This window comes from Patiria miniata, unplaced genomic scaffold, assembly GCF_015706575.1.
Source record: "Patiria miniata isolate m_02_andy unplaced genomic scaffold, ASM1570657v1 HiC_scaffold_1, whole genome shotgun sequence".
Classification (NCBI taxonomy): domain Eukaryota; kingdom Metazoa; phylum Echinodermata; class Asteroidea; order Valvatida; family Asterinidae; genus Patiria; species Patiria miniata.
This window is the reverse complement of record NW_024037047.1, coordinates 19,385,109-19,403,281: the sequence shown is the minus strand read 5'-3', so window position 1 is coordinate 19,403,281 and position 18,173 is coordinate 19,385,109. Positions and strand designations below refer to the sequence as shown.

At 42.5% G+C, this 18,173-nt stretch overlaps 1 protein-coding gene across 1 annotated transcript; it reads right to left on the bottom strand.

Moving 5' to 3' along the window:
* Positions 1–14,751: 14,751 nt before the first annotated feature.
* Positions 14,752–17,873, bottom strand: LOC119731372 (retinoschisin-like). The gene is made up of 4 exons (XM_038204549.1): positions 17,858–17,873; positions 17,177–17,315; positions 15,417–15,591; positions 14,752–14,898 (listed from the first exon to the last, which is right to left on the bottom strand). Exons 1-4 carry the CDS (start codon positions 17,871–17,873, stop codon positions 14,752–14,754), a joined length of 477 nt encoding a protein of 158 aa, XP_038060477.1.
* Positions 17,874–18,173: the final 300 nt, after the last annotated feature.

Sequence of the window (18,173 nt, the reverse complement as noted above, 5' to 3'; positions counted from 1 at the left end):
TACCAAACAGTAGAAGCTTATTAGCGTAAAAAGCAAGAAGGTAGGTGTTCTTTCAGCACAACGAAAGCAAATCACATAGGGAGGTGAGTGAATTGTGTTCGTTTTGCTGAAAGAACGGACACCTTTTTTGTGATCCGTGGACAGAACTTTAAAATGGTGATTGTGTTTAAAATTCCGTAACTTTAAAAGTACATGAGTGATTTGAATGATTCTTATACTAAAAGAAAGCTTATGAATTTGGCTATATCCTGATTTACAGAGTGCTACATGCAGAACTTCACTTGAATAAAAGTCCCGACATTTGCGTTTCGCTTTTTTTTTACTCACCCTGTATACTCAGTGTGTTACCTGCCGAATTGAGTTTCTTCGGGGGGGGGGGGGGACACTCGGTAGGACTCGAACCCACGACCTCCTGCTTTCTGTTGCGGACTTTTTAAAATTAAGAGAAACGAAGACGGTCAAACTTTTTATTGCCATGTAATTTAAATATAAATTCGATTCGAGTTGTGATTCGATCATGGAACAAATCCAGCAGAAAGTAAACTAGCAGGACCGAATACATGTTTTAACTATGGGCATTTTTATTTCACAAATACAAAGGTAACCGCGAAGCGGAAACAGCGTTTGAATTAAATATGTACACTTTTGGTATATCCCTCAATGAGATCAAGCCGCTGCCTCTCAGCTTCTCTTTACGGCAACTCGGTAATATTCACACCGAACCATGATTAATTTTGGGGTTATTTTTCGTTTTTATTAGGATTTTTGCATTCTTTTATTCCGCAAGAAATGGCCCTCCATTACATAAGTTGACACTGGAAAGTTTGGAAGCAGAATATTCTGATAAACCTGCACATCCAGAACAATACGGCAACGCAATGATAAAAACACTGTACAAATGATATCACACATAAACGTATACATGTTCAGTGTATATACATTTAATTTGTTTTCAATATCGAGCAAAGTAAATATAATGGCAATAAAATGTTACATTGCCGTAACAAACTAGCCAATCAGAAGTGAATTTCCGTCTTCATAGTAAACAATGCAGCCCACTGCTAACAGTCAGAAGTCGATATGAAATGGCGCGGCATCGCCAAGGAACGAAACTGTCTTCCGTTAACGATCGATCCACTGTAGTCAAAAAGCTTCAGTGGGCCTAATTATAACAACTCTTTCTAATGAAGCTGAAGGAAATGATATGAAGCGAGAGCGCAGATATTGCAATCAAGACATTTTCACCTTGATATTCACAGCATTCGTAGAATATGACGAGCACGTCAAAATGCTAGCTTTGACAGGGCGAACTATTAAAAACGCAGAATCCACTGTAGCCAGCAGGCCCGGTGCTAATAATGAACCAGCAGAAAAAAATAATAAAGCAAGAGCGAAGAAATTGTAACAATGAAATTCTGTCCTTGATATTTGCAATTTTCATAGAATATGCTGAGCGCGTCAGAAGACAGAAAAGGTGAAATATTAAAAACGCAGAATGCATTGTAGCCAGCGAACTTGGTGCTTTTAATGAACCTGCAGAAAAATCGATAAAGCAAGAGCGCAGAAATTACAATAATGGAGTTCTGTCCTTGATATTTACAGTGTTCATAGAGTACACCGAGCGCGTCAGAAGACTTTCAAAAGGCAAAATATATATACACAATTTACTCATAAATTATGGCAGAAGGGCTATACAGATGCAATAGAACAAGGCGTCGTATTTACTCAATTTTGTATTTTGACGATCCACACGGCTTAAGTTTATTGTTTATTCATTTAACGTTGTGAGGCGATAATAATTATAGAAACTACAGTTCGAGATACATTCTTGGGCATTAAAAATATGGTGTGTTTTTTAATGAATAAGAGAAAACGCAATGCCAATGAAATTAAGATGTGCACATTTGAAAATTGGTGTGTTAGTTAAATCATTGTTAAATAATTAAACCAAAACAAAATGCATGTTTAGTGAGAACAATGTCATATGTTATGAGAGTGTTGTATTCAGCTCCAGCGCATGTACTTTCACAAGTCCAGTCACAAGTCCAGTCACTAGTCCAGTTTATGAGTCCAGTCACAAGTCCAGTCACAAAGTCCAGTTACAAGTCCAGTCACAAAGTCCAGTCACAAGTCCAGTCACAAGTCCAGTCACAAGTCCGTTCATAAGTGCAGTCCAAGTCCTTTCATCAGTCCAGTCAAAAGGAACTGCATAACAATGACAAAGGAATGCTTCTGTGACGGTACTATGGATGGCCAGTCACGTGATTTCAGACTGAAGGACTTGTGGTGGACTTGTGATGGACTTACGATGGACTTGTGATGAACTTGTGATGGACTTGTGATGGACTTGTGATGGACTTCTGATGGACTTGTGATGGACTTCTGATACACTTCTGATACACTTCTTATGTACTTGTGATGGACTTACGATGGACTTGTGATGGACTTGTGATGGACTTGTGATGGACTTCTGATGCACTTCTGATGCACTTCTGATGCACTTCTTATGTACTTGTGATGGACTTACGATGCACTTGTGATGGACTTGTGATTGACTTGTGATGCACTTCTTATGTACTTGTGATGGACTTGTGAGGGACTTGTGGTGGACTTGTGGTGGACTTGTGATGGACTTAGGATTAACAGAGGATTCAATCAGATGACACACAGATTCCTGTTTTCCCAATATTTCTATATTATCGTAATTTGACAGGCAGTACAGCTACCCGAAATGAAGCCAAAGATCATATGTGTCCGACGGTGAAAATGGGCCATTAAGTATTACGTTAGAGTCGTTTGATGGTTCAATGGATTGATGCTAGACTGGCTCATGTAAACCTATTGTACACGAACACTTAATCTGTACGACCGCTTGTTTTAAATTGACAGCTAAACGCATTATGTTTATAGTTCGAAATGGTTGGTTTTGATGTTAAGTTGAAGCAAAAAGATGTCTTACTCATTCAGTCATATGCTGTCAAAGAATACCCACGGAATTACTCTACCGAAGTAGTTTTTCTGTATGAAAAAACACGGCCTGATCGTGCAGCGGATGCTTCGGTTGACTTCAGTCACTTTGTACCGCAAGACAACTTCAATGAACCGGACAATCTTGCCCCATGTCGTGCCAAGTAATAATTGAGCTTGAATAAGTCCCTGTATGGAAACCTATGTTAAAAGCCGATATCAAGTTCTGGGAGCAACCCTTTGTCAGACTGACCATCTGACCAACAGAGACTGACCAGCTGAGGTTGACCACCTGAGACTGACCAACTAAAACAGACCAACTGAGACTGACCAGCTGTTGCTGACCGGCTAAGACTGACCAACTGAGACTGACCTACTGAGACTGACCAACTGAGACTGACCAACTGAGACTAATCAACTAAGACTGACCAGCTGAGAATGACCGGCTGAGACTGACCAGCTGAGACTGATCGGCTGAGACTGATCGGATGAGACTGACGAGTATTTGTTTAACAATGTAGGCCTATAACTTTATTTCGTGTTTCTGATATAATAAATAGCCTATTGCTTTGACGGAGTGATGTAGGAAACGAATAAATGCAGATAATCTGATGTGTGTATTTATAGCAAGTGCATGGAATTTCTTCGATTCCAGTTCAAAATCAGCAATTGGTGGCATACCTTTGGAGAGAAGTAATTAAAAAAGTACAATTCAAAAATGTGCAATGTAGAGTCAATGATAAGGGGAAAAAGACAATTGTGAATGAAATATTTGTTAGTTTTTTTACATTAAAATTTAGCAAGTACTGCAAAAACGCGCTGGCGCTGCAATATCCATCTTTTCAGAATCAAGACAGCTACACATCTAATACCGCTCGATTGATCTGCCGTGCCCATTGATCTCCATATACACAGACTGGATAGGACATCCCGCCGTGTTTGTGCACGAATTCGGGGCCGAACAATGGCGGCGCGTTTGTCGCATAGAGCATTGCGCCCTCTGGCGATAAAACGGGACTCAAAATACATTTCCCTCGTACCGCGTACCCGTACCCTTTGCCCTGCAAACAGGACGCTGGGAAGACTGAGCTGATGAATTCACGCTCTGTTTGGATTATTTAGCCTGACCTGTGACCTGCAAGTCATCACGACCACGACCCTGCAATGTTTCAAACGGCCAATAAGACTGATTCATCACTCTTTTATTCCAATTCATTAATGCTTTTGTTTTCATTGTGTAACCGGGGAGAGCGATATTTTAATTTAAATGGCTCATTCTCCTCCCAACCGAGTGGTTCCACTAATTTAAAATAAGTTTTCTGTTTGTCTCAACAATATCAAAATATTTTATTTACAACACCAAAATATTTTATTTACAACACAATATGAGACAATATATATATACAAATTATCAGGTATTAACAATTGAATGATAGTATATAAGAACTTTGGGTATATAGAACTTTGATATAAAAAGAACTTGGGTATATAAAAAAGAACTTTGTTTGGTATATAAGAACGACAGTCAAAAGGGAAAGTATATAAGCTGAACTGTCACTCCAAGGATCACTTGGGATGATCTGCGTTTATGCCTTCCTCTCCGTGCTCGATGTTAAAATCGAAGATCGGCAGCAAAATAGACGAAAATAGTGCAGAAAACTGCAGTGCCGGCAACGCCGAATATAAAATTATTTTGCTGCTACGACGGGGAGCCGCACCCAAAATTTGCAGTAAAAGTGGAGAGTGTAATGCTCGTTATAAATGCTGGTCGCAAAGCAGGAGCAAACCAGGCAGATAGATGTCAACCCAAAGCAGAGTTGGAACGGAATCAACAATATTAACCTAGCCCTACAAGAAAACTATACGAAACGCCCGGAATGCCAGCTATATAATTTGAACAAAGCGCGTGGAATGTTAAACTAGCCTGCTCGCTACGCCCATTACATAGTTAAAAAAGTAGCAGGCAAAATTCTAGGTGGCGCACGCTGTGCTAAAAAAAAATTAATTCGCCGCAAGAGGACGCTAGGCAAAAAGATGATCGATCAAAACGCAACGCTCATGGCTGACAAAGTGACATACAAGTAATTTACTTAAGTTATGACATGCGATGCATGCTGGAGTAGGGAACCTGTCGGGTAAAAGTGTTAACGAAAACCCGACCTGGTTACACTTGAAAAGCGTTATAATGAAGGAAAATCTGTAAAACTTATCTGTGTTGTAAATTTGGGATTTCAGTTACTTGCTCAGGCTCCGTTTCGAATTCATGAAGGGTCAATGATTGCATTATGATGCGACGCTCAAAATGTGTCCACATAGTCCGTTGAAAAAGAAATCACATCCAGTATGCGGAATGTGTGCATTTCTAGTTAGACCATGCGCGCATGGTCTAACTGCAGCCTGATGCTTTATATAAAGGTCATAGGCCACTTCCTTCACAAGATTCTGTGAAGCTCATCAGCCCTTCCCAGCGCCCTGTTTGCAGCCCGGTTGGTACGACCGGACCCAGTACATAGATATGCAATCTCGTCCCCACTGTTCCAAACAGTACGCCCCACTATCTGCTTTCTTGAGGTTCAGAGTAACCGTGAGAACGAGGTCGACATGAATGGGTCTTCTTTCAGTAAGAACAATGCTATATTGAGTATGAGTGATGAAGATACAGCTACTGCTGATATACTTCTAGGTTCTTTGACGCAGGGCTTTTCTTTTCTTGATATAATATACATAAACAGCTAGTAAACAGAAACAAAAACCATAAAGAATTGTAGAGATTGGGGTTGGATACCAGAAATTGGTAGAGACGAACTGAGCTTTTTCACTTATGATGTATTATTTTTGCAATCAAAATCAACAGGTAGTTTCGTCTCATCTGAAACGCAAAAAAAAAACCCAGCTTAGGCATTTTTATTTCACAAATCCGAACAAACCCGCAAAGCGAAACCGGCATTTGAATTATAAATTTACAATATTGGTATATATCCCTCAATGAGATCAAGATACTATGCCATTTCTAGGATCGTTTCGGGAGAGTGACCTGTCACGTGCGAGGGATCACCCAATAATAGGGAAATCGTATCCTATTTGCATCGCTGTGTTGTCTTCGGGCTCTGGCTTCTACAAGTCTCAGGTATGGGCGTAAAACGATTAAGCGTAGAAATCTGAGCCCGCAAAAGGGGCGCTTCCCCTATTTGGGGGTGGGTGGGCGGGAAACACATGTACATGTATAAACAAATCCATACTTACAAATTCTATAAACGGATACGCCTCACCTCCTTTCCATTCACCTCGAGCACGATCCGGCAGAATCGCGACTGATGTGGAATCAGTCGCCCTCAACGTCCACCGCGATACAAATAGTATTCTATTTGCATCGCTGTGTTGTCTTCGGGCTCTGGCTTCTACAAGTCTCAGTTATGGGCGTAACACGATTTTCGCTCCAAAACTTACCCACCCCTTAATCCCTTTGCCTTGGATTACTTGATAAGCACCTCAACAGTTTCGCCGTTGGAACGCCCTTTCTACTCTGAAGCCGGAATTCAAAGATCTGTAGAAGCCTCCCGCCAAGTCCGCCGTTGATGCATGGTCGCTTCCATTAGCGCTGACCGCTTCCCTTAGCATTCGTACCGTGCTCTGGTGTCTCTCGACCCTCTCCAACTGTGTGTAATGTTTAAAGGTGCGATGAGTCGCCCACCTGCAGTGGGCCATCACTTGTTGATCCGTTGCTCCGAGGACCTTCAGCGTAGCAGCTACTCCAGCCCTGCCCCCATGCGGCCTGAGTTTTCTACCGTTGAGGTCAGGCGAATCCGCAAAGTACAGCTTCATGCGATTTCCCGGGGCGCTACCAATGAAGGGCTTGTTTGCCAGCGATCGCTTATCAGGAGTTATCGGGCGGAAAAGATAGCCGTCGATGAGATCGTGACCCTCTTCTCCAGCCAACTGTACTATCCTTTCTACCGCACCCGCCGGATCCATTTCATCAACGTCCAACTTTGGGATGATTATCAAGGAAGAGTCCCCCTCTCTCACCGTTTTGCCTATGGTATGATTGAATAATAAATCTCCGCCTTCTATCCGAGTTATCTCACAGGTTTTTGCCCGACCAAGATCAGCCGCTCGATCCCCCGCCCACCAGAGACTGAATTACAAATACAGAGAAAGAAAGCTAAATCTCTGTGAAGAATGAAACGCTCAATGAAGTTTCCTCCAGCCCCTAAGGCATGGGTAGAAATTCGCCTCCTTATTTCATTTGATAACCAATTAATTTTGTCAGAAAATATTGACACTGCTTGTCGAGGGGTAACATGCGCCTCAGCTTGCTCCAATCGTATTGCCTTCAAGTACTTCTGCACGCGGTGCGATATGCAAGGATTTCCGCAACGGCCGCCTTCTTGTCTCCAAGGTTGCGTTCTACCGATGGAATTAAAGCATGCTCTTAGCTGGCCAACATACGAATCCACTGTTCCAGCCGCTAACCTCCTCGCACAGCCACAAGCACAAAAACCATTCTTCCCCAGATTAGTACAGCCCATCCTGTGGACTTGCGTTCTTCCCCTCGTGTCTCTGTCAATCAGAAATTTAACGACATCCTCCGGGGCAGCCGAAGCAAGGTCCACACCTTCCGTGCAATAGCCCGAACTGCGGTTCACCTTCAGAAACTCCTCCAAGCTCCTTGCTAGGCTGTTTTTCTGTTTGCTGTAGGCCAATCCATCCAACCTATCATCTAACTCCTTTAGCCTTGCAGTCATCGAAACGAGCTAAAGACACAAGATGAAATGTAGATACCATTTCAAAGTGCGAGAAGCTACGACCAGCCTCACTAGACCCCAATATTCACCCCTGCTCGCAATCCCAAAATGGACCGCAAGAATAATTGCAGTCGGCGATGCAACCTGAGGCTTCCCCAGGTGGATAAATGAACCTGGTCCACTAGATCCTCTTGGGAGATGTAGTCATTGGAGAGGAAATGCCAGCCATTTTCCATGCACAAACGCTTGAATGTGACATTGACCGATGCAACTACCCGATTCGTGTCTTGGTCTGCCGTTTGACAGATCCCGGACATGACAAAACGAACTGCCGGAAACTGAACCCTCAGTTGTTTGGACGAGACCTCAAAGGCCTTCAGCATGTCCGTCGATTTTCCCACACGATCCGTACTCCTGCTGAAATCATTGATTTCCCCGTGTAAAATCGCTATAGCTGGTGCCCTAGCTCGACAAAGTGACGCCAAAACCCTGCAAAGTGCTGCCATCTTTCCTCCTCCGCACACTTCAAGCTTGACATCCAAAGCCGACGGCCAACCAAAAGCGACCAGCCCTCTAACCATGGAATCCGACACCAACAGCACCGAACTTCGCTCTGGCAGACTTGGTTCCATTGGAATGCTATCACTCATTGGGAAAAAAAACACTTGAAGGCCCACAGCTCAAATGGAAGACCGGCTTCGTTGCACCTGTAGCCACTACGAGAAGGGAATTCCAAAACCCCAATTTGGCCGGATTCCGACAGTCGTAGCGATTGCCTTGCAAAAGACTTCAAACACGGCCACCAACTCCTTGGATGTCTGTGCTTAGGAACCACCAATGTCACAACTATGCCACCCCACTCACGAAGAAGCTTTTATCAGTGCTGGGAGGAGCACAACGTAAAACTCGTGCCCTCTTGGACAAGGTTGGGCAATTCGCCCCATCCCCTCTTCGCCCCAGCTGTTACATGTAAAAAAAAAAAAAACAACTCATCTATTTTATTGGCTTAAAAACAATTCCAGCAGATTCACTAATTGCTAACCATCACCGGAAAGAATTAGCACACCAACATTGACCGAATAAACAATTCTTAACCAACCTCTCAAGCTATCAAGCTTGAAGTAAAAGATCCAACTTTGTTCCCAACCCGGCTTTACCAACCCGTCTCCCACTTTTCTGAGAACGACAATACAGTTGACATCCTAATTTCACTCTTGGAGGAACCAATCTACATGGGGCAAAGTGGGGATGGGGCGAAGCGGGGATGGGGCGAAGTAGGGGTGGGGCGAAGTGGGGATGGGGCGAAGTGGTTAGGGGCGAAGTGACATGGGGCGACGTGGAATGGGGCGAAGGAACAAAGGACCACGCCTGAACGCAACAGTGCGGAACAATAACGAAGGCATGTACTGATTTGCATGTGAATTACAGGTGCACCGACTCGATATGTGTGCATGCCACTCACTCCAAAGCCAAGCTAGACGAATTCACCAATCCAAAATGGAAGAAAATGGATTCCATAAAAATCGACAAGTTGATGCTACCATGCCAAGCAGAAATAAACCCGCCATAATACCAAATAAATAACAAACCCAAACACGCACCATGAGCACGCATCCGTGCAAAGCCAAGGGTACTCTGCACCCTCGGCACGTCGTATAAAAAAGAACAACATACCTGAAGACTCCGTTTTCCTAAATTATATATATATATATATATATATATATATATATATATATATATATATATATATATATATATATATACATAAAAGAGAGCGAATACTTAATGAGGCTTATACTAACAAATACCTGTGCTCTTTCTAGCAACTCAAAGAACACAGTCTCCAAAGAGAAAACTATTAAGTCTCAAAACATCAGTGCTCCACTGAATAAACCTGTGTGGCGATGTGCCAATGATTGTATATCAAATTACTGGAACAAACTTAATCGAAACAAAGCAACTTCATCGCTAAAACATCAATATCGATACATGCAATGCTGTGCACTCTTACAGTCCATCGATATTTGGCAATTGATAAACTCACTTCCTAAACACCAGCATCACACTCAGCTAAATAACCCTAAGGGGGTTTTACTCCAGAAGACAGTAACATAATCTCTTAAAGGGCCTCATTGTTTCTAGCAGAGCCCCACCACCTGTGGTGTCTGATCAAGCTAACTGATAAGCAGAGGCACTGCTTGCTGAACTACATGCACAAAAGCATAGGCCTGTGGCCACATGGTCTAAACTACTGTGGCGGGAACCCCCCCGGGCCAACCCAAGTCTGTTAGGATAAGTCTGACTCCTAGTGGGGTGAAGACAATCTTCCCAAACCAAGGCTCTTCCCTAGACGAGAGATCACTCAGAGCGACCTTCAAGGCTAAGGGTGCAGGTCCGTTTTGGTGGAAATCTACCGCCCGATTATGAATGAGTGTTGATTATTTATCTCTGTTAGTTAATTGCACAATAAACCTATAAACACAAACACCGGAAGCAGAATTGTCGGTAATCTCAAACCAGAGTTGTAACGAGTCACTGATTTTGTGACTCGAGTCGAGTCGAGTCATTTTAAAGAAGTGACTCGAGTCGAGTCGAGTCATTAGGTCAACAAGGTCGAGTCGAGTCGAGTCGAGTCACAGAGTGTGGTCGAGTCGAGTCGAGTCGAGTCAAGTATTTAGCTCGAGTCAATTCGAGTCACAAATATTTGAACACTTAATTACAATAAAAAGCAACAAACGCAAGAGAGAAAGAATACAAGGCACCAGTCTATTACGGAAATCCAAAGACATAAAGTATGCTGTATGGTACCCAACCAACAGTTTCCATTGCTAGCTCACGTCACAGATAAGAAGATGTGAAACTTCGGTCTTATAACTGGTTTGGCTTCGGGTCTAGATTTTGTTGTTCGCTGATCGCTGACAACGTTAAAACCTAATTGCATTATACAAAACTGTTTCTGATTATTTAAAGGTGGGCCCGTCCGTATTCATTTTTGTGTGAATTTGGGACATGAATTTAGCCAGCGTTCCACCAAGAACTTCAAAATCGCCCGAAACCAATGATGAAACCACGGATTGAGAAATGCGTTTTAAGTCTGGTTCCGGGTTTAGCATTACATGCTATAGAACCACAAGGTGGGAGTCTGCGACACGGTGTATGTTTCTTGTTTCATTATGGAGGAAGGAAACAGACTGCCGCTGTATATAAACGTACATTATTCGCGAACATTAACGTGACGTGAACAAAAACTGGCAACGCGAACGGCGCAGCGTAAGTCATTGCAAATATTTTTCGCAAGTAAGTTTTGCTTTTATTTTGGGACTCGAGTCTTATTAGCCTTCCTCGAGTCGAGTCGAGTCTTTCTGATGAGGGACTCGAGTCGAGTCGAGTCATTTGCTCGTAGTGACTCGAGTCGAGTCGAGTCATTTACCCGTCGGGACTCGAGTCGAGTCGAGTCGCCAACAAATGTGACTCGAGTCGGACTCGAGTCGAGTCATTGACTCGAGTCATTACAACTCTGTCTCAAACAACAATGATCATAATGTATTCAACAACAATCAAGTACATCAATTAGGATGTGATTCGGTGGGTTGTTTTATTAACAGGGTCCTTAGTTACTGGAGATAGCCCGCTGCTTGCCTATGCAACAACGCACACAGCATTAAGCACTAGACAACAATGGCAGCAATGAGCAACTATGCACAGCGCTAGGAATGAATCACCGAGTCAGCAATACACAGCGTCACAAGCGCACAACAGCCGCTTAGCAATGTATACAGTCCGTTAGCAGGGTACTCGCTACGCCGTGTATGTAAGCCAGAATTCAGCTACACATACCAGCACAACCCCAGTACAGCTACACAGACTTTGTACACAAATCGCCTAAGCAATTTCACATAAGCAGAGCACAAGTAATATTATTTACCTACTTCTCTGCCCGCTGTCGCAGCTACGCTCTAACCCGCTACCTCCAGACACTCGGCACTCAACACCCAAAACAGCTGAGCCCCGAACCTAGACACACTAGTATCTCACCTAACAACGATTATCTTCCGAACAAGCCGCTAGAACCCAAACCAGGTCTGAAAACAGAACTTCTAAACCCAAACTTCTAAACTTCTAAACCCGCGCGCTTCCAGGCACGCGTTTATATATATGTACCAGACGCTACGTCATGTCTACAAAACATGTGCGTGTACTAACCCTATGGTGCGCTAAACCTATGGGGAATCATTGGCCAATCATGTACGCGCAGCAGCCCACGGAGCTTGTAAGCTCCGCCCGGTCACTGCACACGAGTGATTAAGCGTTAGTGCTATGGTATGACGTCACAACTAAACACTTTCCGCCACACTTCTGTAAAAGGTTCAGCCAAAACACCATACAACTTCCAGCATTTCCAACTTAATAAAATCACAGCAATTAGTTAAAATACAATACACTAAAAATGGAAACTGTCTAAGGAACACTGGCATCATTCAATAATCACTTAAAGATTGAACTTCAACTGACTCAACCAAATCGGTCTCCTCCCTAGTCTCGAATTATTACTAGTAAATCTATGAAATTAATAATCCTAAAGCTACATATATGTAAATATTCATCATCATTAAAATGGTCAGTGAACAAATTTTATCCATTGCAATGATCGTTGGTTACAATCGGTTCAAGAAATAATCACAATCAATTTGGAACACAATTCTTTATGCCAGAATTATACTCAACAAACAAAACAACTTGATTTCCTTAAGTGTCCAGCCAAAGTAATAAAAGGTGCAAGGTAGCTCAATCAGGCTAATAATAAACTATCAAGTACCTAATAAAAACAAGAAGACAGAGATAAAACTCACCAATAAGATGCTATGTACTGGAACAAAAGCTAAACAGGTTTGGTGTCTGGATCTGCAGTAGGTCTTCAAGGAACAGTGTTCAGTGGGAAAGTGAGTGGCAAAGTGATCCTATCTACACTGTGGTCTTGGGTGTAGGCCCTGGTCAGCTATGGGAATTGCCCTGGGGCATAAGCTGCCAGACCTCACTACATTCCATTGCGCAATTAAGACAAGGGGGGGGGGGGGGAGATATAAGTTGTGCCCTTCCAAGAGAAAAACTAAACTTAACAACCAGTCCACCAAAGGTGGCTGGTCACATAAGGATACAAAATAAACCATAGGTCATTCCTCTTGAATCTTCCCGCATGCAGCACTGTTCCTCTACTTGTTCCAGCAACACACAAGCTATGGGGAGAGATATTTGGCAATAATCGGACAGCCCGATAGCCAAAGCGCCCGATCGCGGGGCCGGCAGAATCGCGACTGATGTGGAATCAGTCGCCCTCAACGTCCACCGCGATGCAAATAGGGGTCCGATTTTCATAGGAGTCGGATTTTCATGTGACACCGGTATACCCCTTTAACACCTGGGTTCAGAGGAGTAATTGAGGTAAAGCACCTTACTCAAGGTCACATCACGCATGGCCACGGCGGAGCTCGAACCCACAACCTCACGATCATGAATACTGTGCTCCACCGTTAGACCACACCTGCCCACAAAACCTATACATCCACAGCAATATGGCATCGCAATGATAAATGGAACAAATCCAGAACGAATCCAGCACAAAATAGACAAAGAGGCTAAATCCAAGGTTTTTTATAGGCATTTTTATTTCACAATACGAACATAACCACAAAGCATTTGAATTATATATGTACAATATTGGTATATCCCTCAATGAGATCAAGTTGGCTGCCTCTGCTCTTTACGATAACTCGTCGAAATACGGGCGATTCCCAATAGTGCGCCTCCAAGAGTTTGCAACGCGTTGGCCAATCACAATGCGCGAAATCAGTCGACCTTTTCCAAACGCGCATTGGGTCGACAGATTTTGCGCATTGTGATTGGCCAACGCGTTGCAAACTCTTGGAGGCGCACTATTGGGAATCGCCCGTATTCACACGGAACTACGAATATTTGAGAAATATTCTCTTTTATTCTGTTTTTAAAGCTTCCTGCATTCACAAACGCTAACCTCCACTGCATTTGACCTCGAAAAGTTTGTAATTTTGGAATTCTGATTAACCTGTACACCACAGCAATAAGGCATCACATTGATAAACATTTTCAACACTGTACCAACATTATTTTTGGCAATAAAATGTTTCTTTGCCGTAACATTACACTACACATCTAATACCAAAATGTACACCTAAATTATTGTAGAATGATTTAATATCGTGACTTAAATTGTCTTATATTTACAGCAAAATACCACAGTGAATAACATCTAGAAGCAAAAGCCCCATCTTACTCGGCACAAAAGCGAACGGGAACGCGAGTCTGTGTTGTCACGGTAATTTGCCGCGCTGTAAGTTGGCAAAAGAAAAAAACACACTTTTCAACTCGAGCGAATTTCACGGCGAATGCTTCCTAACGTCAGATGCGCTTCGCAATCGAATTCGAGTGAAGTATGAGCCGGCCCTTATTCAAACAGTTTGATTACTAAAATATTTCAATTATCGAGAGGTTTCCCTGTTCCCACAATTCACTTTGATTTTGCGAGTTTATTGTTTTGGTCAATTATGTATTGCGTTTTTAACTTTTCATTGAGTTTTTTTTTATTTCGACAATGTATGAATATAATACATTGTATTGATGATTGAAGATAGCAGCACAGCTTAACATACATTTTGTTTTTACTATACAACAAAGTACCACAATTATAGTTTAGACGTTTCTACTTAAAGCGAAAATACTATGAAAAAAAAAAGAAAAAAGAAAACCGCTACAACTTTTCAAGAGATACACAAGGCCAAGTTTTCACACATACTTCGCTTTCACTTTTCTCAAAACATAAATTCACGCAAAGGCCCTTAGTGATTATTCCAAATCCTCAGTTTGTTTTTGCTTTCTGAAATATATTCCTCTTACCAAATATACTAATTTTTTTAATATTCAATATTCAATATAGATGTCCAATCTATTTTGCATTGAATGAAATGTCAGCGCTGTCGAACAGAATCAACTGAATGCTTCAGCTGAACTAATCACGGCGACATCCAAGCAGCTCCAATTGCAGACCAACACCACCATTCCATTCAGTAGGCTCAATGCGCACTACCGTGGCCACCACACTCTCATCAAACAGGTTAGTGACCGGGATGTTGTAATCAGTGTTAACGATGAACACCTGAAATGAATCCCAATGCAATAAACGCACGTTAGCAACAAAAGTAGCCTCCTTGCAGTAACGTCTTAGACCAAGACTATTAAAAGAGCGGGCAATCTCAACAGAGGGAGTCGTCCTTCCAAACAGAATGTCAACAAACCGTAAATATATAAAAAGTAAACTGTGTGTCCTGGGTGGGGACTCACTTTTAAGTTCATATTCAGCCATATAATCTTCTCTAGACTGGGCTCCATGGGTTATTACTTCAGCTTCAGAGCATTTTACCTTTTTTTTTTTTACTTAAAGCAGTTTTCTCATGAATAACCTTTCTATTGGAGAATGTAGCATCAATATTTTCTGTCGTTGCTTCTTTGGTTGCTATAATTAGACACGATTTCGGAATGGATAAATGATTGCATTAGCATGGAACCGAATAACGTCGTACAGAATACAGCTATCCAAAACAGCTATCCAAAACTGTCCAATGTATATCAGTTAAATTTAGCTTACAGCAAGACTTAGTCATGATTGATACCCACCTTGATATTTCCGTTTCCATCTGTTACGTGTTCATAGTCAGATGAGGGCTGCTTCTTATACGACACCTTGTACTTCTTCACAAGCCCAAAGTAACTGGCTAAGCGTTGTGTGATGACCCCGCTCACCACTGTAGGCTCATCGAGGTCCACCTCGATCCAGGGATTGGCATCCTCACTGTACACAGAGTGAATAGAGGATGAGGAACAATGAATTAACAATACTCCGCAAATCCGGTTGTGGAATGGATTTGAAAATCGAACACAGTTATTGAAAGTCGTTATAGTGTGCAATTCAAATGCGCATCCGGGTTGGGCTTTGGCCGGGATAATATTTGTTTTATAATGAAAAAGAGAACTAAACAAGAAAAAGATTGTTGAACAAAATAAAACAAAACGCAGGGGCGGATCCAGACTGCCGTTTGCCGGGGGGAAGGGGGGGGGGGCTAGAATTGTAATGAAGGGTCCAGGACCTGCGAGCGCGGAGCGCGAAGCCCTTACGGCGTGGGGTCCGGGGCCCACTTTAGGGCCCCGGAAAATTTAGATTTTAGATGCTCTGTGGTGCAATTTGAGGCGATTCCTGGCCACTTTCTACCGTTTAGAAAACGTTTTAAACATCGAAAATTCCATTTAAATGTGTTATTTTTTTGTTCTTTATAAAGTTTGTTATGCACTCAAAGTTGAGAACCATGTTCCATCTCCGTATTTTTTCACAACTTCTTATTTTGGAAAGGGATTTAGGTCACTTGCAGTCCGAGCCTCAGCCATTGGCTGAAGGTACAAAAAGGTGGGGGCACTGCTAGGGTAAAATTATAGCATAGAGGAAATTTGGCCGGAGGACTAATGCGAGCGCGGAGCACGGAGCGCGAAGCCCTTATGGCATGGGGTCCGTGGCCCGCTTAAAGGCCCCGGGAAATTTTGGATCGTAGATGCTCTGTGGTGCAATCTGAGGCGTTTCCTGGCCACTTTCCCCTGATTTTTTTTGGCAAAAGTTTTTAAAATTATGAGGGGATATTTTGTTTCATTTGTTTCAAATACATATAGGCCTATAAACTCTTGCTCTTATGAAGTTTCTTCTGCATTCAAAGACTTAAGTTGAGAACATGTACATAATTTGTAATTGTTCCGCGCTCGGTCACATAGCTGACATGAATTTGAATATTTCATTACAGCGGATCCATATTTGGGGAGTGTGACTAACTGGCATGAAACGTATCAGAAAAATATTTAAATAGAATCTGAAATGGCCATTGTTTGATTTTGTTTAGTCACCAAGCCCAGAGCGTGAAAACGGTTTGACTTTATACTCATTGTACGCAGCAGTTGCCCGTGTGCAGTCTCATGGACGTATGACGCGCTAAAAAATACGCGAAATGAGACTCCACTACAGTTTGTTTTACCTTGGTTTTATCCGCGTATCGTGCGGCCATCATAACCCGCGCATAAAGTCTTAGGAGGTGCGTGAAAATTGCAACGCCTTTTGCACGATTGTTCTTCCTCAAACTCAAAACGGGTGGCTCGTCGGATCACCGTCCGTTTTTCACCGATAGTATACATATTTAAATATTTGCCGGGGGGTGGCGTGCGCCCCCCCCCCCCCCCGCTGGATCCGCCAATGAAACATAACATTAACAAAACATTGATTCAATTAGATGTTCATTAATTAAACACATTCAGGAGCGTTTTGTGGCATTGTAATGATACAGAGGGAAAATGGATATGAGAGTTACGTGTCAGGTGTTGTATTTCCCTTTGATACATACCTCCCGGCTATCCATCCGTTGTTATTGTTGAGGCGTCCATCAGTGGCAGGGTAATTGTCGTAACCACTGGACGCCGTGATGCGATCATCTTTGATTGTCCCGTCCTCCATACCAAGGGGTTGCGGACTGGAACACTCCGCTGGTGACAAATGAGTAAACAAATGGAATATTTATTCATAATTATTGATAATAAAAACCACTTATATCGTGAGAAAGATTATTTGATCCTAAACCGTGATTGGGGATAAACCGCATAATAAAACTTCCAATTTTACCTCATAAATCAGAATGATAGCAGGGCCAACATGATTGCAAACAATCCCCCTCCCCAAATTGGCATTCAGTAACGTTTTACATTTGGATGAAAATACTAGGAGCATGACCATGCACCAACGGATTTTTCCGTTGTTGATCTTTTTTTCTGGTTTTACTTTGGGGACTTGCATAAAACAAACCATTTTTTTTTCGAAATGGGTGGAGTCGAACGTATAACATTTTTTAAGCCAAAAATCAAACATGAAACAAAATAAGCACGACAAGCATATCTCCTCATTTTGCACATTAGCAGGTGTTTAACGTCAATTGCAGCATCGCAATTAACATCATTCAAAATAGAATGTTCAATCCCAATGCAATAAATGTATAACCTATAGAACAAATCCACATGTTTATTAGTCGTACCTCCCGTACGGGACATCGCACCAGCAGCTGGAGTACTGGGTTGCCTCCTTCCCGGGCAACGCTTTCGTATCTCTTGCATGACTTGCTTCATCCAGTCATCCGGATTATCAGGATCAGGTTCCGGTGGGGGACCGGAGTAACACACCCTCTGCTGGCTCTCCACACCAATCAACAACACTTTGGAATAAATTGAAATAAAAACACAGATGAAAGCCATCCGATGCCTAATGTAACCTAATGTAAACTAATATGCAATGTTTTTCACAGTCAATCAACAACTGCTTTCATTGAAATCGCAAAATATAATTGACGAATA